Source organism: Pongo pygmaeus, chromosome 4 (genome assembly GCF_028885625.2).
Source record: "Pongo pygmaeus isolate AG05252 chromosome 4, NHGRI_mPonPyg2-v2.0_pri, whole genome shotgun sequence".
Lineage (NCBI taxonomy): Eukaryota > Metazoa > Chordata > Mammalia > Primates > Hominidae > Pongo > Pongo pygmaeus.
This window is the reverse complement of record NC_072377.2, coordinates 41169566-41194253: the sequence shown is the minus strand read 5'-3', so window position 1 is coordinate 41194253 and position 24688 is coordinate 41169566. Positions and strand designations below refer to the sequence as shown.

Genomic DNA, 24688 nt, shown 5'->3' with positions numbered 1-24688 from the left:
TTACTCCCCACTCTCACTCCCTCTTTTGTATTCCCCAGGTGCACAGAAGTTTATAATTTTTAAGTAGTCCATTTGTCTATTTTTACTTTTGTTGCCTGTGTTTCAAGAAATCACTGTCAAATTCAAGATCTTGAAGCTTTTCCCTATGTTTTCTTCTTAGAGTTTAGTGGTTTTATCTCTTAAATTTAGATCTTTGATCCATTGTGAGTTGATTTTAGCATATGGTGTAACATAAGGGTCCAACTTAACTCCTTTGCATGTGGTTATTCAGTTTTTCCAACAACATTTGTTGTAAAGATTGTCCTCACATCAAAAGCTTGGCCTACAAAAGCAGAAATAAATAAATGGCACTACATCAAACTGTAAAGTTTCTGCAGCACAAAAGGAATAGTCAACAAAATGAAAAGGCAACCTATGGATTGGGAAAAAATATTTGCAAACCATGTATCTGATAAGGAGTTAATATCCAAAATTAAAAAGAACTCATACAACTCAATAGCAAGAAAATATATGACCTGATTTAAAAATGGACAAAGGACCAGAGTAGACATTTCTCAAAAGAAGACATACAAGTGACTGAAAGGCAAATGAAAAATACTCAATATCACTCATAATTATGGAAATACAAATCAAAACTGCTCTGAGATATTACCTCATACCTGTTAAGATAGCTGTTATCAAAAAGAAACCCTAACACATGTTGGCAAGAATAGAGAGAAAGGGACACCCTTGTACACTGTTGGTGGGAATGTAAATTGGTGCATCCATTATGGAAAACAGTATGAACGGTCCAAAAGAAATTAAAAATAAAATTACTATATGACCCAGCAATTTCTCTTCTGTGTATATACCCAAAGGAAATGAAATTACCACCTCGTAAAGATATCTGCATTCCCTGAGAGATGAAAAATTACCCATTGGGGTACCATGTACACTATTTGGGTAACAAGTACACTAAAATCTCAGACTTCACTACTATACAGCTCATCCATGTAACCAAAAACCACTTGTACCCCTATAGCTTTTTAAATTAAAAAAATTTTAAGTTATCTGTAACTCCATATTTATTACAGCATTATTAACAATAGCTCAGATATAGAAACAACCTAGGTGTCTGTCAATGAATGAATGGATAAAGACATTGTGATATTTATACCCACAATGGAATATTATTCAGCCTTTTGATACAACATGAGTGGACCTGTACCACATTATGCTATGTAAAATAAACCAGACACAGAAAAAAATATTGTATAATCTTACTTGTATGTGGAATTTTTTAAAATGTCAGATATACAGAAATGGAGAATAAAAAACAGTGGCTACCATTTTATTCTCAGTGGTGGGTAGGAAGTGGAAGATGTAAGTCAAAAGATATAAAGTAGCAGGTAAGTCTGATGAATAAGTCTAAAGATCTAATAATGTACAACCTTGGACTATATTTAATAATAGTGTATTGTATTAAGGATTTTGCTAAGTGAGTAGATTATAGCTGCTCCTACTTTTGCTCTTGCCATGGGGCAGAGGTGGGAGCGGATAGGAGAGAAATGGATAACTATGTGAGATGATGGCTGTGTTAATTTGTTTCATTATGGTAACCTTTTACTAGGTATATCTTTTTTTCTTATACTTTAAGTTCTAGGGTACATGTGCACGATGTGCAGGTTTGTTACATATGTATACATGTCCCATGTTGGTGTGCTACACCCATTAACTCATCATTTACCTTAGGTATAACTCCTAATGCTACCCTCCCCCCTCCCCCCACCCCACGACGGGCCCCAGTGTGTGATGTTCCCCATCCTGTTTCCAAGTGTTCTCCTTGTTCAATTCCCACCTACGAGTGAGAACATGTAATGTTTGGTTTTTTGGCCTTGCAATAGTTTACTGAGAATGATGGTTTCCAGCTTCATCCATGTCCCTACAAAGGACATGAACTCATCATTTTTTATGGCTGCATAGTATTCCATGGTGTATATGTGCCACATTTTCTTAATCCAGTCTATCATTGTTGGATATTTGGGTTGGTTCCAAGTCTTTGCTATTGTGAATAGTGCCGCAATAAACATATGTCTGCATGTGTCTTTATAGCAGCATGATTTATAGTCCTTTGGGTATATACCCAGTAATGAGATGGCTGGGTCAAATGGTATTTCTAGTTCTAGATCCTCGAGGAATCGCCACACTGTCTTCCACAATGGTTGAACTAGTTTACAGTCCCACCAACAGTGTAAAAGTGTTCCTATTTCTCCACAGCCTCTCCAGCACCTGCTGTTTCCTGACTTTTTAATGATTGCCATTCTAACTGGTGTGAGATGGTATCTCATTGTGGTTTTGATTTGCATTTCTCTGATGGCCAATCATGATGAGCATTTTTTCATGTGTGTGTTGGCTGCATAAATGTCTTCTTTTGAGAAGTGTCTGTTCATATCCTTCGCCCACTTTTTGATGGGGTTGTTTTTTTTTTGTGAATTTCTTTAACTTCTTTGTAGAATCTGCATATTAGCCCTTTGTCAGATGGGTAGAATGCAAAAATTTTCTCCTATTCTGTAGGTTGCCTGTTCACTCTGATGGTAGTTTCTTTTGCTGTGCAGAAGCTCTTTAGTTTAATTAGATCCCATTTGTCAATTTTGGCTTTTGTTGCCATTGCTTTTGGTGTTTTAGACATGAAGTCCTTGCCCATGCCTATGTCCTGAATGGTATTGCCTAGGTTTTCTTCTAGGGTTTTTATGGTTTTAGGTCTAACATGTAAGTCTTTAATCCATCTTGAATTAATTTTTGAATAAGGTGTAAGGAAGGGATCCAGTTTCAGCTTTCTACATATGGCTAGCCAGTTTTCCCAACACCATTTATTAAATAAGGAATCCTTTCCCCATTTCTTGTTTTTGTCAGGTTTGTCAGAGATCAGATGGTTGTAGATGTGTGGTATTATTTCTGAGGGCTCTGTTCTGTTCCATTGGTCTATATCGCTGTTTTGGTACCAGTACCCTGCTCTTTGGTCAGTGTAGCCTTGTAGTATAGTTTGAAGTCAGGTAGCATGATGCCTCCAGCTTTGTTCTTTTGGCTTAGGATTGTCTTGGCAATGCGGGCTCTTTTTTGGTTCTATATGAACTTTAAAGTAGTTTTTTCCCGATTCTGTGAAGAAAGTCATTGGTAGCTTGACGGGGATGGCACTGAATCTGTAAATTACCTTGGGCAGTATGGCCATTTTCACAATATTGATTCTTCCTACACAAGAGCATGGAATGTTCTTCCATTTCTTTGTATCCTCTTTTATTTCATTGAGCAGTGGTTTGTAGTTCTCCTTGAAGAGGTCCTTCACATCCCTCGTAAGTTGGATTCCTAGGTATTTTATTCTCTTTGAAGCAATTGTGAATGGGACTTCACTCATGATTTGGCTTTCTGTTTGTCTGTTTTTGGTGTATAAGAATGCTTGTGATTTTTGCAGTTTGATTTTGTATCCTGAGATTTTGCTGAAGTTGCTTATCAGCTTAAGGAGATTTTGGGCTGAGACGATGGGGTTTTCTAGATATACAATCATGTCATCTGCAAACAGGGGCAACTTGACTTCCTCTTTTCCTAATTGAATGACCTTTATTTCTTTCTCCTGCCTGATTGTCCTGGCCAGAACTTCCAACACTATGTTGAATAGGAGTGGTGAGAGAGGGCATCCCTGTCTTGTGCCGGTTTTCAAAGATAATGCCTTCAGTTTTTGCCCATTCAGTATGATTTTGGCTGTGGGTTTGTCATAAATAGCTCTTATTATTTTGAGATATGTCCCATCAATACCTAGTTCACTGAGAGTTTTGAGCATGAAGCGTCGTTGAATTTTGTCAAAGGCCTTTTCTGCATCTATTGAGATAATCATGTGGTTTTTGTCTTTGGTTCTGTTTATATGCTGGATTACGTTTATTGATTTTCATATGTTGAACCAGCCTTGCATCCCAGGGATGGAGCCCACTTGATCATGGTGGATAAGCTTTTTGATGTGCTGCTGGATTTGGTTTGCCAGTATTTTATTGAGGATTTTTGCATCAATGTTCATCAAGGATATTGGTCTAAAATTCTCTTTTTTTGTTGTGTTTCTGCCAGGCTTTGGTATCAGGATGATGCTGGCCTCATAAAATGGGTTAGGGAGGATTCCCACTTTTTCTACTGATTGGAATAGTTTCAGAAGGAATGGTGCAGGCTCCTCCTTGTACCTCTGGTAGAATTCGGCTGTGAATCCATCTGGTCCTGGACTTTTTTTGGTTGGTAGGCTATTAATTATTGCCTCAATTTCAGAGCTTGTTATTAGTCTATTCAGGGATTCAACTTCTTCCTGGTTTAGTCTTGGAAGGTTGTATGTGTCCAGGAATTTATCCATTTCTTCTAGATTTTCTATTTTATTTGTGTAGAGGTATTAGTATTCTCTGATGGTAGTTTCTATTTCTGTGGGATCCGTGGTGATATCCCCTTTATTATTTTTTGTTGTGTCTATTTGATCCTTCTCTCTTTTCTTCTTTATTAGTCTTGCTAGCAGTCTATCAATTTCGTTGATCTTTTCAAAAAACCAGTTCCTGGATTCATTGATTTTTTTGAAGGGTTTTTTGTGTCTCTATCTCCTTTGGTTCTGCTCTGATCTTAGTTATTTCTTGCCTTCTGCTAGCTTTTGAGTGGGTTTGCTCTTGCTTCTCTAGTTCTTTTAATTGTGACGTTAGGGTGTTAATTTTAGATCTTTCCTGCTTTCTCTTGTGGGCATTTAGTGCTATAAATTTCCCTCTACACACTGCTTTAAATGTGTCCCAGAGATTCTGGTATGTTGTGTCTTTTTTCTCATTGGTTTCAAAGAACATCTTTATTTCTGCCTTCATTTCGTTATGTACCCAGTAGTCATTCAGGAGCAGGTTGTTCAGTTTCCATGTAGTTGAGCAGTTTTGAGTGAGTTTCTTAATCCTGAGTTCTAGTTTGATTGCACTGTGGTCTGAGAGACAGTTTGTTATAATTTCTATTCTTTTACATTTGCTGAGGAGTGCTTTACTTCCAACTATGTGGTCAATTTTGGAATAAGTGTGATGTGGTGCTGAGAAGAATGTATAGTCTGTTCATTTGGGGTGGAGAGTTCTGTAAATGTCTATTAGGTCCACTTGGTACAGAGCTGAGTTCAATTCCTGGATATCCTTGTTAACTTTCTGTCTAATGTTGACAGTGGGGTGTTAAAGTCTCCCATTATTATTGTGTGGGAGTCTAAGTCTCTCTGTATGTCTCTAAGGACTTGCTTTATGAATCTGGGTGCTGCTGTATTGGGTGCATATATATCTAGGATAGTTAGCTCTTCTTGTTGAATTGATCCCTTTACCATTATGTAATGGCCTTCTTTGTCTCTTTTGATCTTTGTTGGTTTAAAGTCTGTTTTATCAGAGACTAGGATTGCAACCCCTGCCTTTTTTTGTTTTCCATTTGCTTGGTAGATCTTCCTCCATCCCTTTATTTTGAGCCTATGTGTGTCTCTGCACATGAGATGGGTCTCCTGAATACAGAACACTGATGAGTCTTGACTCTTTATCCAATTTGCCAGTCTGTGTCTTTTAATTGGAGCATTTATCCCATTTACATTTAAGGTTAATATTGTTATGTGTGAATTTGATCCTGTCATTATGATGTTAGTTGGTTATTTTGCTCGTTAGTTGATGCAGCTTCTTCCTAGCCTTGATGGTCTTTACAGTTTGGCATGTTTTTGCAGTGGCTGGTACCGGTTGTTCCTTTCCATGTTTAGGGCTTCCTTCAGGAGCTCTTTTAAGGCAGGCCTGGTGGTGACCAAATCTCTCAGCATTTGCTTGTCTGTAAAGTATTTTATTTCTCCTTCACTTATGAAGCTTAGTTTGGCTGGATATGAAATTCTGGGTTGAAAATTCTTTTCTTTAAGAATGTTGAAAATTGACCCCTACTCTCTTCTGGCTTGTAGAGTTTCTGCTGAGAGAACCGCTGTTAGTCTGATGGGCTTCCCTTTGTGGGTAACCCGACCTTTCTCTCTGGCTGCTCTGAACATTTTTTCCTTCATTTCAACTTTGGTGAATCTGACAATTATGTGTCTTGGAGTTGCTCTTCTCAAGGAGTATCCTTGTGACATTTTCTGTATTTCCTGAATTTGAAGGTTGGCCTGCCTTGCTAGACTGGGGAAGTTCTCCTGGATGATATCCTGAAGAGTGTTTTCCAACTTGGTTCCATTCTCCCCATGACTTTCAGATACACCAATCAGACGTAGATTTGGTCTTTTCACATAGTCCCATATTTCTTGGAGGCTTTGTTCATTTCTTTTTACTCTTTTTTCTCTAAACTTCTCTTCTTACTTCATTTCATTCATTTGATCTTCAATCACTGATACCCTTTTTTCCAGTTGATCGAATCAGCTACTGAAGCTGGTACATTTGTCACGTAGTTCTCATGCCATGGTTTTCAGCTCCATCAGGTCATTCAAGGACTCCTCTACACTGTTTATTCTAGTTAGCCATTCACCTAATCTGTTTTCAAGGTTTTTAGCTTCTTTGCTATGGGTTCGAACTTCTTCCTTTAGCTCAGAGAAGTTTGATCATCTGAAGCCTTCTTCTCTCAACTCGTCAAAGTCATTCTCCTTCCAGCTTTGTTCCATTGCTGTCAAGGAGCTGCATTCCTTTGGAGGAGGAGAGGCGCTCTGATTTTTAGAATTTTCCGCTTTTCTGCTCTGTTTTCTCCCCATCTTTGTGGTTTTATCTACCTTTGGTCTTTGATGATGGTGACTACAGATGGGGTTTTGGTGTGGATGTCCTTTCTGTTTGTTAGTTTTCCTTCTAACAGACAGGACCCTCAGCTGCAGGTCTGTTAGAGTTTGCTGGAGGTCCACTCCAGACCCTGTTTGCCTGGGTGTGAGCAGTGGAGGCTGCAGAACAGCGAATATTGCTGAACAGCCAATGTTGCTGCCTGATGGTTCCACCGGAAGCTTCGTCTCAGAGGGGTACCTGGTCGTGTGAGGTATCAGTCTGCTCCCACTGTGGGGTGCCTCCCAGTTAGGCTACTCACTTGAGTCAGGAACTCAAGTGAACTCAGGAACTTTCTGAGCATCAGGAACCCACTTGAGGAGGCAGTCTGTCCGTTCTCAGATCTCAAACTCCATGCCAGGAGAACCACTACTCTCTTCAGAGCTGTCAGACAGGGACATTTAAGTCTGCAGAGGTTTCTGCTGCCTTTTGTTCGGCTATGCCCTGCCCCCCAGAGGTGGAGTCTACAGAGGCAGGAAGGCCTCCTTGAGCTGTGGTGGGCTCCACCCAGTTCGAGCTTCCTGGTCACTTTGTTTACCTACTCAAGCCTCAGCAATGGTGGGCGCCCCTCCCCCAGCTTCGCTGCCACCTTGCAGTTAGATCTCAGACTGCTGTGCTAGCAGTGAGAGAGGCTCCGTGGGTGTGGGACCCTCCGAGCCAGGCGCGGGATATAATCTCCTGGTGTGCCATTTGCTAAGACCATTGGAAAAGCACAGTATTAGGGTGGGAGTGACCTGATTTTCCAGGTGCCATCTGTCACCTCTTCCCTTGGCTAGGAAAGGGAATTCCCTGACCCCTTGTGCTTCCCGGGTGAGGTGATGCCTCACCCTGCTTCGGCTCTCGCTTAGTGGGCTGCACCCACTGTCCTGCCCCCATTGTCCAACAAGCCCCATTGAGATGTACTCGGTACCTCAGTTGGAAATGCAGAAATCACCCGTCTTCTGCATTACTCACGCTGGGAGCTGTAGACTGGAGCTCTTCCTATTCAGCCATCTTGGAACCGCTTCTACTATGTATATCTTATAACATCATGCTGTATACCTTAAATATACTCAATAAAATTTGTTTTTTAAAAAATTATCCTTTCCCCATGGAATGGTCTTGGCACCCTTGTTGTAGTTCATTTAATGGTTTACTTATAAGCTCTTTATTCTATTCCATGGGTTTATGTGTCTCTTTTTTTGTTTTTGTTTTTTGAGATGGGGTCTCACTCTGTCATCCAGGCTGGAGTGCAGTGGCACAATCTCAGCTTGCTGCACCCTTGACCTCCTGGGCTCAAGTGATTCTCCCTCTTCAGCCTCCCAAGTATCTGGGACCACAGGTGAGCACCACCACACCCAGCTCATTCTTCTATTTTTGTAGAGACATGGTTTTGCCATGTTGTCTAGGCTGGTCTCGAACTCCTGGGCTCAAGCTGTCAGCCCACCTCAGCTTCCCAAAACGCTGGGATTACAGGTCCGCACCACCACACCTAGCCTATATGTCTATCTTTATGCCAGTTACATACTATTTTGATTACTGTGCTTTTGTAAAAAGTTTTGAAATCAGTAAGTAAAAGACCTCCAACTTTGTTCTTATTCAAAATTGTTTTGGCTATTTGGGGTCTCTAGAGATTTCATATGAATTTTAGGATGAATTTTTCTATTTCTACAAAAAGCACCCTTGGTATTTTGATAGGAATTACATTAAATCTGTAGACCTAATCTTAACAATATTAAGATTTAGTCATCTTTACAATATTGTTTAATTCATGAACAAAGGATGTCGTTCCATTATTTGTGCCTTCTTTCATTTCCTTCAACAATGTTTAGTGTGTTTCTGTGTTTCACTTGGTTAAGTTTATTGCTAAGTACTTTATTCTTTCTGATGCTGCTGTAAATGGAGTTGTTCATTTCCTTTTCAGTTTGTTCATTTCTAAACAAACCAGTTGTATATAGAAATGCAACAGATTTTGGTAGGTTGATTTTGTATCTCACAACTTTGCTGAATTCATTTATTAGTTCTAACAGTTTTTTGGTAGAGTCATTAGGGCTCCTACATATAAGACTGTGTCATTTCTAAACAGAGATAGTTTTACTTCTTCTTTTCCAATTTAGATACGTTTTTAATTTTTCCTTGCCTAATTGCTCTGGCTAGAACTTCCAGTACTATGCTGAATAGAAGTTGTAAAAATGGTATCCTTGTCTTACTCTTGATCTTACAGGGGATGTTTTCAGCCTTTCACCATTGAGTATAATGTTAGCTATAAGTTTTTCACATATGCCATTTATTGTGTTGAGATAACAAATATATCTTTAATGGCTGCCTAATATCTTATATAAATATGTCTCATCTTACTGAGCCAACCTCCTATTTCTATATATAATTGTTGCCTATTTTAAAAACTATAAATAATACTTTGATGGACACCTTTGTGCAAAAAAAAAATTTCTGAACTTTTAAGTATAGTAGTTCAGATTGATTGATATCATTTATTGAATGATAGTTTTATTCAATAAATATTATTAAGTGGCATCTATGTCATATCAGTCAGTGAACTAGGTTGTAAAAGAGCAATGATGAACAAGATATGACCCTCCCCTGACAGAGTTTCAGCCGACTGGGGGAAACAGATGTAAGAAGCACCCACGTAATTTCTCCAAATGTGGTAAAAGGCAAGATAAGAGAAAGCACAGGTTGCCATGTTAACAAAAATGAGGGAGGTTTGTAGAAAGCTCAAATAAATCAATCGTGAAGATGAATTAAGAATTAACCAGGCTCTAGAAGAGTTTTGTCAAGTAGAAATACAATTCAAGTCACATATGTCATTTAAAACTGTCTGGTAACCACTTTTAAAAGAGTGAAAAGAAACGATTAAATTAATTTTAATAGTATATTTTATTTAATCCAATATATTTAGTATACTATTTCAACATATATTCATTATTTTAAAATTGGGTAATTTATATTATTCTTCATACTAAATCTTCAAAATCCCATGTGTTACACTTACATTGCATCTTAATCCGGATCAGCCACAACTCATGTTCACGAGCATATGTGGCTAGAGAGAGCACAGCTGTAGAACTTGAAAACTCATCTCTAATGACAGCAAGCAAATCAGTGGTTGTCATGGGGGAGGAAAAGATAACCTGCAAAGGAGCATAGAAAAAAATAGAGTATGATAGAAAGATTCTATATTGGTTATATAACCATCAGCGTTTTCATGAGTGTGAATATCTCTCAAAAATTTTTTAATGGATGCAGCTTACTATACATAAATTATACTTCGATACATTTATTTCTTTTAAAGCAGTGAGCCAGACAATAAAGACAAGAAGACTACATAGAGCTTTCCCAGCTGGTACTGAATTTTATTCCTCTCTAAGTAAACCTTATTTCTCTGATGGTGTCATCATTTTTAATTGCTTTGCTAATTTGGTAGCTGACTAATGGTATCTTATTGTCTTAACTTACTTTTATTTAAAAGCAAATGGGGTTTTTCAATCGTATTGAACATGTGCATTTTTCCAAGTCATATCTAAACTTTTTCATATCTTCATGAAATCTATAGTAAACATTTGAAAGAAAGGAAGAAATACTCCGGTGTCATTTATTCACTTGTGCATTCATAAGAACCTACAGTATATGTGGTACTGTTTAGAACATGAAAAGAGACATGAAATTGATAAAAGTCACTGCTGCAGACTTACAATCTAGTTGAGGAGATACATATCTGTCTCTGTCATTCTCTCTCTCTTTCTCACTCTCTGTCTCACACACACACACACAAGATGGAGAAAACAAGTAGGTAATATTGTCACAGATCATATAATAAAGTGTTAAGGAACACAAAGTGAGTGATGATTTGTTCATCAATCTAATCTAAAGAATGGAGGCATATTGACTATGCTCACCAATGCAGTCTGATTCTGTGTTCCCATCTCTCCCTACTCCTGTCACCACCTCTCTCAACATCCCAACATGTCAGAAAATGTGACACGTTACTCGCATGGTCAGATGTGATTGGCAGTTCTTGGGAACTCCACTAGGTATGTTCTGATGGTCACTGTAATATCCATTCCTCCACCTGGTTCTTATTTCAGTAAACTGAAGCCTCAGCTCTCACTACAAGACCACCTTAACATTCTTGAGGAGAATATTCGGAGGCTGCTGCCCCTTCCACCTCTGGAAAATCTGAAAAGTGAAGGCCAGACAGACAAGGACAAGGAGCACATTCAAGTATGCACTAGTGAGGCCTAAGTAGGAAGACAATCTGCAGTGGGGCCTTACTCTCTCACCCCAGCCTGAGACTCACACACACATATTTGATTTCAGTTTCTCTATGAACGATCCATGGATGCCCTAGGAAAACTTCTGAAGACCATGATATGGGATAATGTGAATGCAGAGGACTGTCAAGAAATGTTTAATGTGAGTAGAGCCTCCACTCAAACTGATTCTCATTCTCCCTAACCTGTTCTTCAATGTCCACTCCAAACTCTCCTGCATTTTCCTCACATGAAGACATCCAGCTGGACCTACCCACACCCCACATACAGCCATCTACTTAAAAATTGTTTGTGGGGAGGTGAGCACCCTGTTACAGAAGAGGCAGAGACAGAGAGAATATAAAACTAGATGAATATGAAGAATACTAAGGAAAGAACATTTATTCTTCGGCCAACAGCTTCTCCGAATGTGGCTTGTTTCACAAAAAGAGTGGGAAAGAGAAAGAGCCTTCCAGATCACCGCGAAAGTGCTGACAAATGATATTGAGGTAAGTAATCCCCTAGAATGAATAGACTTTATTGCTTGTAAACATCAGGGATCTCTGAGACCTCTGGAATCCAAAACTCCTGCATGATAGATCTTGCATCTCAGAGTGATGTGCTTTTCAGAGCACTTTTGGAGAGAGATCTAACTTCAGAGTGCAGCTCACACGAATTGAGCATGCTTACTTCTCCACTGCCCTTAAAAATAGGCATCTTTTAGGAGAAAGTGCAAGATCAAATTTCATTCTAAGGACCTGCAGAGAGAAAATAAGAGACTTGAGATCCAGTATTGGGAATATCCTGGGATATGACCAAGCTACCCCATCACAATAGGGTGCCTCCTTTATCCTGCAGGCACCAGAGAACTTCAAAATCGGTTCACTGCTTGGACTCCTGGCTCCTCACTCCTGTGATACCCTGCCTACCATCCGTCAGGCGGCTGCTAGCTCAACTATTGGTCTGTTCTATATAAAAGGTGAGGGAAAGGTGGGGAACCCACAAGTGAAGAAAAGAAACCCATCTTCTTTTATTCTCAGCTTTTCTCCTTATACACCTATGTCTCTCTCCTTCCTCCCCTCTCCTCTCTCCTCTTTCCTCGTTTTCCTCCTTTTCTCCTCTCCTCTCCCCTCCCCATTTCTCTCTCTGTCTCTCTCACTCTCTCTCTTTCTCTCTGTTTCTCCCTCCCTCTCCAGTTCAGCAATTTCTGTTTTAATACCTTAATTATATCACAGAATCTGTCTCCTAGATCTGAAACAAGTATTTCTTTCCTCAGTGGCTCTGTTTTCCCAGTTTTTAAAATAGAGATAATAACACCGAAGCATTATAAAGATCCATTAAAGTAGGTAAAATGTTTTGAGAGTCTCCGATTTAAATCACTAAGCAATTGGGCATATTAGCAATGCTTCCTCTATCACACGGTTTTCTTCAGGAGAAAATTGCACTATTATCGTGGTACTAAGTGCCTTTCAAAGCTCTCTAAGAGACAGAACTTTGCGGAAATTTTCAGAGCAGGAGCTCCTCCTGCTCTCCAAGTTCATGTGAATAACTGTCAATACCACAAAATATTAGGAATTTTTAAACCTCCGTCTCAGGCTGAAACCAACAATCAGGGCTCCCTGTCCAGGTTAATTGAGTCCATGTTTCACCAAGGACAGCCCTACATTGTGTGTGTGCAGTTCTGCAGAGTAGACGCAGGCAGAAACAGTCTAGACTTAATGCCACCTCATGCCCGCCTATGTTCCACACGTCATTCTTTTAGGTATTCAAAATATTTATTGAGTGCCTTTCCATGTGTCAGGCACTGTTCTAATGCTGGGGACACAGAGATGTTACAGTTCCAATATTCACATTTTATAAGTGTGTTAAAGCCAAAAGGTAGGATTTGGTTGGGGGAGAGAGATAGTCAGTCAAAAGAAAAGAAAAAACTCTTCAGCAGAGTCAAAGTATGTACAAAAGTCCTTTGGGATATAGGAAGATAATTGATTAAGGATATATGTTTTTACCAAGTCAGGAAAAAATAGAATTAAGAAAGTGAGAACTAAAGAACCATTCCAGGCTGGACGTGGTGGGTCACCCTGTAATCCCAGCACTTTGGGAGGCTGAAGCGTATGGGTCACTTGAGGTCAGGAGTTCAAGACCAGCCTGGCCAACATGGTGAAACTCCATTGTCTACCAAAAATACAAAAAATTAGCCAGGAGTGGTGGTGGATGCCTGTAATCCCAGCTACTCGGGAAGCTGAGTCATGAGAATCACTTGAACCTGGAAGGCAGAGGTTGCAGTGAGCCAAGATCACACCTGTGCACTCCAGCCTGGGAGACTGTCTCAAAAAAAAAAACCATTACAGTAATAACAGAAATATGCCAGTAGGGAACTTATAGGAAGAAAGGAATTTGGATTCTATTATTGTTCTGCCTATTTTTCCTTCAGCCCACTTCATTTTCCTAAAATATGAAAAATTCAGGTCCTCAAACACTGTTTGTTAATAGAACTCCCATACTTTACGATTTACATCGACATTTTCGCTGATGGACCAAACAAGCATGGTGGAGAGAAAGAACATGTATTACTAAAACACCTACTAGACACAAGTAACAAGTGTGATACTAAATTAAATACCCATCGATACTCATGGGCATTTCTCACTTCATTTTGAAAGGGGAGAGTCTGAAATTAAAAAGTTTTCAGTTACTTGGACCACTGAAAGTAGAGTAGCTGGGCTTTGAGCTCAGGTGCATCTGACTTCAAAGTCCATGTGTGTCTCACTGGGCTAGGCTGCCTTCCATAGAATGGTTCATGTGTTAGTTTCCATGATTAATATACATTCAAATAATAAACAGAAAATCTTTATTGGTTAGGTCTGCATTTATAAATTGATATCAATAATCACTTACACAGTTGCTGATGTAAACTTCTCATTACAATAATTACTTTTCAGTTTCCCCAATGAGGGAGCTCACTGAAGAATAGAAATCCAAGAGAGATAGCAGCATAGCAGAGTAGTTGGAACCTGGGCATTTGTGTCAGACAGACCAGGGTTGAAATTCAGACTCTCCTATTTTTATTCACCGTGTGCCTTGGGCAATGTCTTCACATCTCTGTTCCCACTTTCTCATCTGCAAAAGCAAGAATAGAACAGGAGAGTCTATGATAATGTTTATGAGTAATAAATGCGAATGTTGTATGCAGAGTATTTGCATGGTGCCCAGCATGTAGAAACCACTCAGTATGTGTTAGCGCTTATGTTCACCATCTCATCAGATAGCAGCTAATTTAGTGTCATACCAAAATATAGCCAGCCTCTTCAACCCCTATCAGGTCTTTGAACACTTAAACATTTATCCCTTTGTTGATTTTAGGCATTCACTTGGAAGTGGAAAGACTGCAGGGTTTGCAGGAAGGGCTGGAAAGTGATGACGTGCAGGTTCAGATCAAGATTTCTTCTAAAATAGCTAAGGTAATAAATATGTAGGAGTGGCCAGGGGATGTAAAGATTCTGGATTGATTTCCAAATGAGTAAGCTACATACTCCCCACTGCAAAAGAAGATATATATTCAAGCTGAATGAAGGACCCGTGGTCCTGTCATTTTCTAACTTAGAGTACACATACCTAGTCAACACTCATTACTGATCATTTCATATGGTGGGAAACTTTGTAGACCAAGAGTCCTTCCCCAAAATGTGGGATGCTGTGGGTTAGAGTGGAAAGAACAAGAGTTTTGGAGTTAATCAGATGCACTGTGTGCACTGATTGAAGTTGTCTCCTCATCCTCAAGAAACAAAAACAAAAGACCATTTTGTGGTTGTTGTGAGGACTGGCCAATCAATTCAATCACTCATTCAGTCATGCATTCACTTACCTCCCTTATCCTGAGCACCTACCATATGCAAAGCTCTATTCTAGGCACTAAGAAAGCAAAAAACGCAATTCCAGTTTCACTGAGCTTGCATCTTAGTAAAGGAAATCCAAAAAGTAAACATAATATCAGATAATGATAACTGAGAAAAATAAAGTCAAGAAAGGGAATAAGGAAGAGGTAGGAGGTGATTCTCTGGAGAAGGACACCCTGAAAGAGATAATCGTGGAAATATCTGGAAAAGAGAATTCCAGGCAGAGGGAAAACAGCAAGTGCAAAGCCCCTGAAGTGTAGAAAGAGGGGTTAATGAGATCCAAGAGATAACCAGAGGCTGATCCAAGGGCCTTCTGGGCCTTTTTAAGGAACTTGTTTTTTTGTTCGTTTTTTTTTTATTATACTTTAAGTTTTAGGGTACATGTGCACAACGTGCAGGTTTGTGACATATGTATACATGTGCCATGTTGGTGTGCTGCACCTATTAACTCGTCATTTAACATTAGGTATATCTCCTAATGTTATCCCTCCCCCTTCCCTGCACCCCACAACAGGCCCCGGTGTGTGATGTTCCCCTTCCTGTGTCCATGTGTTCTCATTGTTCAATTCCCACCTATGAGTGAGAACATGCGGTGTTTGGAACTTGTTTTTTGCTCTATTTGAAATCAAAAGCCAATGGAGGGTTCTGAGAAGAGTCAGGCTACTACACATAATTATGCCAATTTTGAAATGCAAAAGGGCACCCTCATGTAAGACAACATCATTCATAATGTAGACATTACAGATTTAGATTGGTGTTATGGCAGTTTTCCACAGGTAGCAATAAAGGATCCAGCAAAATCAGTATGTTATGACAATATACTTACAGAGAGAAGTGAAATATCTTGAGGACAGGGCTCATATTCCTAGTGTGCAAATGCCTCTTCTAGGCTAACAGTGGTTCTGAGAGGAAAAACACAACTAGACTTACATTTCTGAAGGGCCACTCTGGCAGCTATGTGGAGATTTGAATGTAGACTGTTAAGAGCAAAATTAGGGAAGTCAGTTTGGAGGAAACTGCAAGACTCCAGCTATCAAATGAGGCAATTAGAAACAAGGAAGCTGGCTGTAGTGGAGACATGAGTAATTGATCAGCAAATGACAGAGAAGCCATTTGAGAGACAGGAAGGGAACATATGTCAAATCCCTTAAAAGGTGCTCGACACCTAATAGGTGCTCAAAAACATGAGTTCCCTTCCTTCCTTTGCTCCTGAATCAACATCCATCCCACTGTGAGACAAAACAGCTAACCACGAAGCTTGGACAACAGGCAAGCATTTGGAGTTACATAGAATGGTAGCCGTGGTATAGTCCTTTGATCTAATAACTCAGCAAATGGCTTGGATGTGCAAATATTCAAGGAAAGGAGTTCATATTTTCTCAACATCATCCGGCCACTTAATGCAAAGGGAAGACCATTGTAAACAGGAACGTTCTAGTGTCTACAAACTCATAATCATTACCATCTTGCTTAGTTAAATCCCCAGATAATGATCCTGGAACTCATTCAAACACCAAATTTTCACCTACCTTCCCACCCCTTTTTCATTAATGCACACACACAGAAATACACACTCAAATTCATACACTGCTATCAACCAAGCATTCTGTATAGTTCTTGTACCTAGAGACAACAATTGCAAAGTTTTTCCATTTTATTGACCTTTTATGGACTGTTCTTAATATTGAAATATTGGAAGAGCAAGAAACAAGGCTCATAATAATCCATACTCCATATGTACACTGTCCACCACCTGAGTATTCAGCATGGTACTTAATACATATTGATAGATTTTCCTGAACTCTCAAGGTTTAGGTATTATGTGGCAGATTCAAGACATGTTTCTATGATATATGAATGTATGTAAAAGGACTTTATAATGTACATATTGCTACATAAACATTCTGCATTATTTTTCCCAATGCAGTATGCTGTAACTTTAGGCTTGGAGAGGAAATTGCCTTAGCAGGCTTAGGATTCAATAAATATGAAATGATAAAAAAAGGCAACTCCATGGAAAGTTTGCTTAGTAATAAAAGGTCATGTCTATGCCCTGTTCTAGTATTTTCTCTAGTTTCTGTGGCCTCAATCAAAACTGTTGAAAAGTTCAGTGGCTTCTAATACCCAAAACAAACCACAACAGCATGTTGTAAGTATCTAGATATAAAATGGGGTGGTTGATTACACGAATCTTTCTGGGTGCATTTTCAGATTGTCAGTAAATTCATCCCAAATGAAGAAATTCTGATGTTCCTAGAGGAAATGCTGGATGGTCTGGAGAGCCTCAACCCCACTTGCACAAAGGCCTGTGGCATATGGATGATCACTGTCCTGAAGGAGCAGGGAGCTGCTCTGGAAGATCAGGTGAACTGATAGCCAGTTTTACAACTGAACAGAATTCTATCACTTTTGAAATGCCAAGTCGGCCACTACCTCTGTTTGTCCACCGATAGGCAGCATGCAAAGGCTTGCACAACCTCAAGGGGCCTCATTAGAGACTTACGTTGTGTGTTCAACAACAAGGCTCACATTGAGGCCCTGTCTCAATTGCCTCTCTTGTCTTTTAATATAAAAGCTTTTCAAACTGTCTCACTCTGGCTAGAGGAAGCAGCTCTGAACCAAGACCATTTGGATGATGGAAAACTGGGTTTTTAGAGATGTAAGGATAAGAATGACCATGTGGATGCCTTTGAGACAACCACCAAGGACAGGAGTTTCTAATTTCACTGCTACCCTTCAGGCTTTTCTCCCACACCCCTTAGAGTTTATTGTCTGATAAGCAAGGCTGCCACTGGACTGGGGGAAGTCCTCAATTCTTCTTCCCAACTGGAGAGTTAAGCAGAGTGAACAGGATTTAAATTCAGGAAGCTTGGTTAAGAGCTCCAAATGGAGATGCCTCTCTTTTCTCTTCTGAAGTCAAAAATAGAATACAAGTTATTCAAACATTAATAAGAAGGAAAAAATGGGCTGGGTGTGGTGGTTCACACCTGTAATTCCAGCACTTTGGGAGGCCAAGACAGGTGGATCACTTGAGGACAGGAGTTTGAGACCAGCCTGAGCAACATGGAGAAACCTCATCTCTACTAAAAATACAAAACTTAGCTGGGCGTGGTGGCAAGCGCCTGTGATTCCAGCTACTTGGGAGGCTGAGGCAGGAGAATCACTTGAACCAGGGAGGTGCAGGTTGCAGTGAGCTGAGATTGGGCAACTGCACTCCAGCCTGGGCAATAGAGCAAGGCTCGGTCTCAAAAAAAAAAAGGAAAAAATCTGTAACTAAATGCAAGCAACTCAAAGAGAGTAAGAAAAAGAATTTCTTGTCCCTATAGTCCAGTCAACTACCCTCAATTTAAAAACTCTCCAAAGCACAGCTTTTGTGTTAAGGGCATTGAAAATTACCTCTGTGCTAATTACTTTTCAAAAAGTCTTTTTGAAAACATTATTGAGCACATACTATGTGGTAGGCACTGGGCTAGACATGGGACAGCCAAAATTGATAAATATGGAATGCCCATATATTTGTGTGTATAGCTTAAAGGGTTGTTCACACAATAGGTAAAGGCTTACAATAGGGACCTAAATCCTCTCCAAGCATCATTGACCTAGGAATCTGTGGTAATCATAAATGGGGGCTATTTATAACTAAGGAATTATAATTCAGAGAAAACATATTTAAAATAAATGTCTAACTTAAATGTCTGTCCAAAATAATAGAAATGTCTACTAGAAGCAAAGTTACTTTAACACAGATATACGCCTTTGTCCATGTCAAAAATCCAAATGTAAGATATCATTCCCTACTGGCCACAGATTAACATCCAAATTCCTAAAGGTGGCATCCAGTGCTCTGAGATCTGGGTTCATCTTTTCTATCAAGTCATCTTTCTTTTATTACCCTCGTTCTCTCTGCACTCCAACCTGGACCATTCTCGTACACTAGAAATCTCAGCATTTTCTTATGCCCATGTTCCCGCGATTTTTAAAAAATAGATTTTTAGAGCAGTTTTAGGTTCACAGCAAACTTAAGCACAGTTCCCATCTACCCGCTTCCCTCACATACACACAGCCTCCCAACTGTCAATATCTCCCACCAGAGTAGATTTGTTATGATCAGTAAACCTACATTGACACATTGTTATCACCTAAAGTCCGCAGTTCCATGGACTTTAGGGTTTAGGGTTCACTCCTGGTGTTGTACAGTCTATGGATTTGACAAATGTATAATGACATGTATCCACCAGTGTAAGATCATACAGAGTGGTTGCACTGCCCTAAAAATCCTCTGTGCTCCACCTCTTCTCATGTCTTTTAACTTTACATCTTTATCTGTGTTCTTTCTGACAAGGATGCCCTTCCCCACCATCTGTCTCCACCTTGCCTTTTGAAATTGCTATAAATGCTTCAAGACCCAAACCAAATGGCCCTCCAATGTGACTCAGTTCCTCCTGGTTTCCCCTGTCGGTTGTATGCACCTCATGTATACCATTTGCCATAGACTGCCTTGACTACAGGCCTTTAGGTCTATGATTGATATTCTTTATTGGATCACTCACTCCTTTGGCAAAAGGGGTACATCCTTTTCATCTTTGGTAAATTCCGACAATGGCAAACACAGCACCTGTCATAATACACCCTTTCACAAAATGTTTCCTAAATTTAATTAGGAACAAATACCCAATTCGTGAATAATCCTCCTGAGTGAGAAATAGGCCACATGTGAAAGCAATTATTATTTTTAACATTATTTAGAATTCATCAGCTGCCCATCCACAACAGGTACCTGTTCTGAGTCATTTACATAGAGGGAAAATAGCAACTTAATGTTTGACTTGGCTTTTTTCTCTTTAGCTATTGGAGATCTTAGGCACAATTTACCATCACATGCCAGTCCTCAGACAAAAAGAAGAAAGTTTTCAGTTCATGCTAGAAGCCATCTCCCAGATAGCCAGCTTTCACATGGATATAGTTGTTGTCAACCTTTTACAGAAGCCTCTGCCCTTCGACAGGTAGAACCTTATTGAACTGATTCCTTCTCCAAGGGAAGGCCACTCTGAAAGGCATTGGGGAGGGATTTATGGTTTGAGAGCAAGATAGCAAACAAAGGTTGAAAATAGCTCATCTGAATAACAATTTAACAATTGGTATTTGAATCACAAGTATTGTTTTTCCAAATGTTTTTCATATATATAAGATATATATGTATTGCATAATAATATTTTTAACAATATGCCATAGGAATAAGAGAATATTAAAAAGTGAATATTCTCCTCTTTCTGGTGGCCTGGAATGCACCTACATGAGAGGTTCCCATCTTAGTGGACTTTAACAAAGTTCCGTAACCCAAGGCTAGAATGCTGAATTGTTATGTAAAACATCTTTCTTATCCCCAGGCATGGCAGCATGTCCATCTGCCCTTGAAATTGTGATTAGTCATAATGTGATTTTAGAGTGAATCAGATGGAAAAGCTTACAGCCCGAGGGGTTGTGCCTTATCTCACAATTTCCTGCTTTGCCACTCTAGGGACACAAAGACATTATGGAAGGCGCTGGCTGAAAAGCCAGCCTCCAGTGGAAAACTCTTGCAAGCCTTAATAGACAAACTGGAGACTGAGTTAGAAGATGACATCGCCAGGGTTGAGGCAATTTCAGTGAGTTGGACAGCCTGAACCCATCACTTGCTTGAGACTGTGCCGTCTTCTATGATCTATCCCCACCTGGAGCTTGGTGCTGTCACATTAATGACACCTCCTTCTTCTCTCATACCCTAACTTTACTCCAGTTTATAGTTATGGCTGTACTTTTGTCTGTGGCTGATCATTTTTAGAAGCAAATTTCTTTTTTTTTTCTTTTATTATTATTATACTTTAAGTTTTAGGGTACATGTGCACAATGTGCAGGTTAGTTACATATGTATACATGTGCCATGCTGGTGTGCTGCACCCATTAACTCGTCATTTAGCATTAGGTATATCTCCTAAAGCTATCCCTCCCCCCTCCCCCCACCCCACAACAGTCCCCAGAGTGTGATGTTCCCCTTCCTGTGTCCATGTGTTCTCATTGTTCAATTCCCACCTATGAGTGAGAACATGCAGTGTTTGGTTTTTTGTCCTTGTGATAGTTTACTGAGAATGATGATTTCCAATTTCATCCATGTCCCTACAAAGGACATGAACTCATCATTTTTTATGGCTGCATAGTATTCCATGGTGTATATGTGCCACATTTTCTTAATCCATTCTATCATTGTTGGACATTTGGGTTGGTTCCAAGTCTTTGCTATTGTGAATAGTGCTGCAATAAACATATGTGTGCATGTGTCTTTATAGCAGCATGATTTATAATCCTTTGGGTATATACCCAGTAATGGGATGGCTGGGTCAAATGGTATTTCTAGTTCTAGATCCCTGAGGAATCGCCACACTGTCTTCCACAAGGGTTGAACTAGTTTACAGTCCCACCAGCAGTGTAAAAGTGTTCCTATTTCTCCACATCCTCTCCAGCACCTGTTGTTTCCTGACTTTTTAATGATCGCCATTCTAACTGGTGTGAGATGGTATCTCATTGTGGTTTTGATTTGCATTTCTCTGATGACCAGTGATGATGAGCATTTTTTCATGTGTTTTTTGGCTGCATAAATGTCTTCTTTTGAGAAGTGTCTGTTCATGTCCTTCACCCACTTTTTGATGGGGTTGTTTGTTTTTTTCTTGTAAATTTGTTTGAGTTCATTGTAGATTCTGGATATTAGCCCTTTGTCAGATGAGTAGGTTGTGAAAATTTTCTCCCATTTTGTAGGTTGCCTCTTCACTCTGATGGTAGTTTCTTTTGCTGTGCAGAAGCTCTTTAGTTTAATTAGATCTCATTTGTCAATTTTGGCTTTTGTTGCCATTGCTTTTGGTGTTTTAGACATGAAGTCCTTGCCCATGCCTATGTCCTGAATGGTAATGCCTAGGTTTTAGAAGCAAATTTCTCATCAACCCCCCAAAAAATCTATGTATCTGTATTTCTAGATAAGTCTAATATATCCAAAGGACCCTGTTTGTTGAAAAACCCCAATGCTGAAAACATTTTATTTTACATGACTAGTGTCCTCTGGCAGTCACAGGACTAACATGACAGTCCCTGAGTTGAGAAGTTTCCAGACAATAAACCCTCCCTTTTCTGTGTGTTTTTACTGGTGGAGAAAACAAAGTTGAAAATCAGCCCAGAAAGAAGATGGCCTTGGAGAAAATGAGACTGCCTGACCAAGAGGCCCTTTCTCCCCTCAGGTGGCCTGTGCTATGTATGAAGTGATCTCAATGGGCACCTCTGTCACCGGCTTGTATCCAGAGCTGTTCACTCTCCTCCTGAAGCTGGTTAGCTGCACACTGGGCCAGAAAATGCCCACTTCTCCCTGGAGCCGTAGGCGGCATGTGATGCAGCAGGGAGAACAGCAACAGATCCCAGACCCCTGCAGGTAAACGGCCAATCAGGAAGTATCTTCCACAGCGGTCCTAATCCCAGACTCCAGGAGCGGAGCTGCAGAAGTCAGGGTCTGTGCTTTCTGTCATAGCATCCATTGTCCATGAAGAAACAAGGCTCTACTCTCCCTAAGCCGTGACACCATAGATCTTCTTGAGCCAGCATCCAGTGTAGCTACACAGAATAGTCACTTAAAGAATAAGGGGCTATGCTTTCTTTCCTAGAGGAACTACTGTATTATCTTTGGTTTCTATCGTTGAGATCTTTCTAGAGAGGGTGGAATCTTGTGATCTTCAAGGCCACCAGGGAAAGAAGAAAAATAAAAATAAATACCATATTTCATAAATTCTGAGACTTCAGCAATTGAAAAAAAGCAATTTTTTGCATACCATTGAGAAAACAGAAAAGGACTCCAAAGTAAGCGTGAATCAATGCTTTCTTAAACTTTAAAATTTTTATTCTGTACTTATCAAAAGAACACTTTTAGGATTATGAGGTATGAATTTTCATTTTATATCACATCATTCTGTTTCCCTGCCTTTTGCATAACTTTTCATTCCAATGTAAAATTATAGTGCAACATTTTTAAAGACACTTTAAACACCATTTAGATTCAACACGTATTAGGTTGGTGCAAAAGTAATTGCTGTTTTTGCCATTAAAAGTAATAGTTCCAATAATACATGTAACTTTACTAAAATGATGGTAATATAAAGAGCTATACCTGAACCAGGCAGCACATGTGAATGCACAGACAATAGCAACTACATCACAAGTACTGTCTGGCCAAGAACAATTGTAACACACATCTACTGCAAGATGCATCCTGATTTCAGAGATGCTGTTTTAGAATCAGTGAAATATGATATTTTTCATTTTTTATTCTTATGGCCTATTTTTTCTTATGGGGAGAGTGTTGACAAGATTTTGTGGCATTACTTACTGGCCCACATCATCTGCATGTCCCCATGGATCCCAAGGCTAAAATGTGAGCATAGGGCTGCCTGTTTTTCCCTTACACAACATCCCCTAGTCCAGGGGTGGGAAAGCATTGTGAGGAGTGGGAAGGTGAACTTGGGAATTTGCAATTCCCTATAACGGTCAACTTAGTTTTGTAACGCTGACTGTCTCCTTTAGGCTTTCAACTGCTACTTTAAAATGTTTGCAAGCCCAAGCCATGAGAGAAGGCCTTGCAAAGGAATCTGATGAGGGGGACAACTTATGGACTCTACTCAGCAGTCCTAGTACCCATCACATAGGCGTATGTTCACTGGCCAGGTAATGTGCACATTTTCTAGAACCAGATACAAAGAAGAAAACAAAAACAAAAACAAAAACGTGCAATACAGGCAACTTCACTGAGCATAATTGATTCACTTAGGACTAATAGTTGAAGGAGGACAAACAGGAAAGAAAGAAAAGGGAGTGGGAAGAGATGGTAAGATCAGCCCCACACACCACTCACCTCAAGAAACATGATTCAGGTGAACATCTTTAGACAAATTACACTTTTTTTTGAAAGAAATATTTAATATTCACATACCTAGAATTCTGTTGAACACTTTTTTAATCAGCTTTTTAAAAAATTTTTTGTTTTTTTATTTCAGTAGGTTTTTGGGGAACAGGTGGTGTTTGATTACATGAATAAGCTCTTTAGTGATGATTTCTGAGATTTTGGTGCACCCATCACCTGAGGAGTGTACACTGCACCCAGTGTGTAGTCTTATCCCTCACCCGATTCCTGCCCTTTCCCCCAAACCCCCGAAGTCCAATGTATCATTCTTATGCCTTTGCGTCCTAATAGCTTAGCTCCCACATATAAGGCAGAACACACAATGTTTGGTTTTCCATTTCCAAGTTACTTCACACAGAATAATAGTCTCCAATTCCATCCAGGTTGCTGCGAATGCCATTATTTCACTCCTTTTTATGGCTGAGTAGTATTCCATGGTATATATATACCACATTTTCTTTATCCACTCATTGATTAATGGGCATTTGGGCTGGTTTTATATTTTTGCAATTGCAAATTGTGCTGCTGTAAACATGCGTGTGCAAGTATCCTTTTTGTATAATGACTTCTTTTCCTCTGGGTAGATGCCTAGTAGTGGGATTGCTGGATCAACCGGTAGATCTACTTTTACTTCTTTAAGAAGCTCCACTGTTTTCCATAGTGGTTGTACTAGTTTTCATTCCCACCAAGAGTGAAAAAGTATCCTCTTTTCACGGCATCCATGCCAACATCTTTTTTATTATTATTATTATTTTATTATGGTCATTCTTGCAGGAGTGAGGTGGTATCACACTGTGGTTTTGA

At 39.6% G+C, this 24688-nt stretch overlaps 1 protein-coding gene across 2 annotated transcripts in view; it reads left to right on the top strand.

Annotated features, from left to right (window-relative positions):
* MROH2B (maestro heat like repeat family member 2B) overlaps positions 1–24688 on the top strand; it is a 74388-nt gene that overhangs the window by 41427 nt on the left and 8273 nt on the right. For both annotated transcript variants that reach the window (XM_054488977.1, XM_054488978.1), the window contains exons 25-34: positions 10859–10994; positions 11091–11186; positions 11443–11532; positions 11882–12002; positions 14384–14481; positions 17128–17280; positions 19762–19919; positions 20435–20561; positions 22179–22366; positions 23509–23649. In XM_054488977.1, coding sequence (XP_054344952.1) covers positions 10859–10994; positions 11091–11186; positions 11443–11532; positions 11882–12002; positions 14384–14481; positions 17128–17280; positions 19762–19919; positions 20435–20561; positions 22179–22366; positions 23509–23649 — 1308 coding nt within the window. The remainder of the gene's footprint in view (positions 1–10858; positions 10995–11090; positions 11187–11442; positions 11533–11881; positions 12003–14383; positions 14482–17127; positions 17281–19761; positions 19920–20434; positions 20562–22178; positions 22367–23508; positions 23650–24688) is intronic.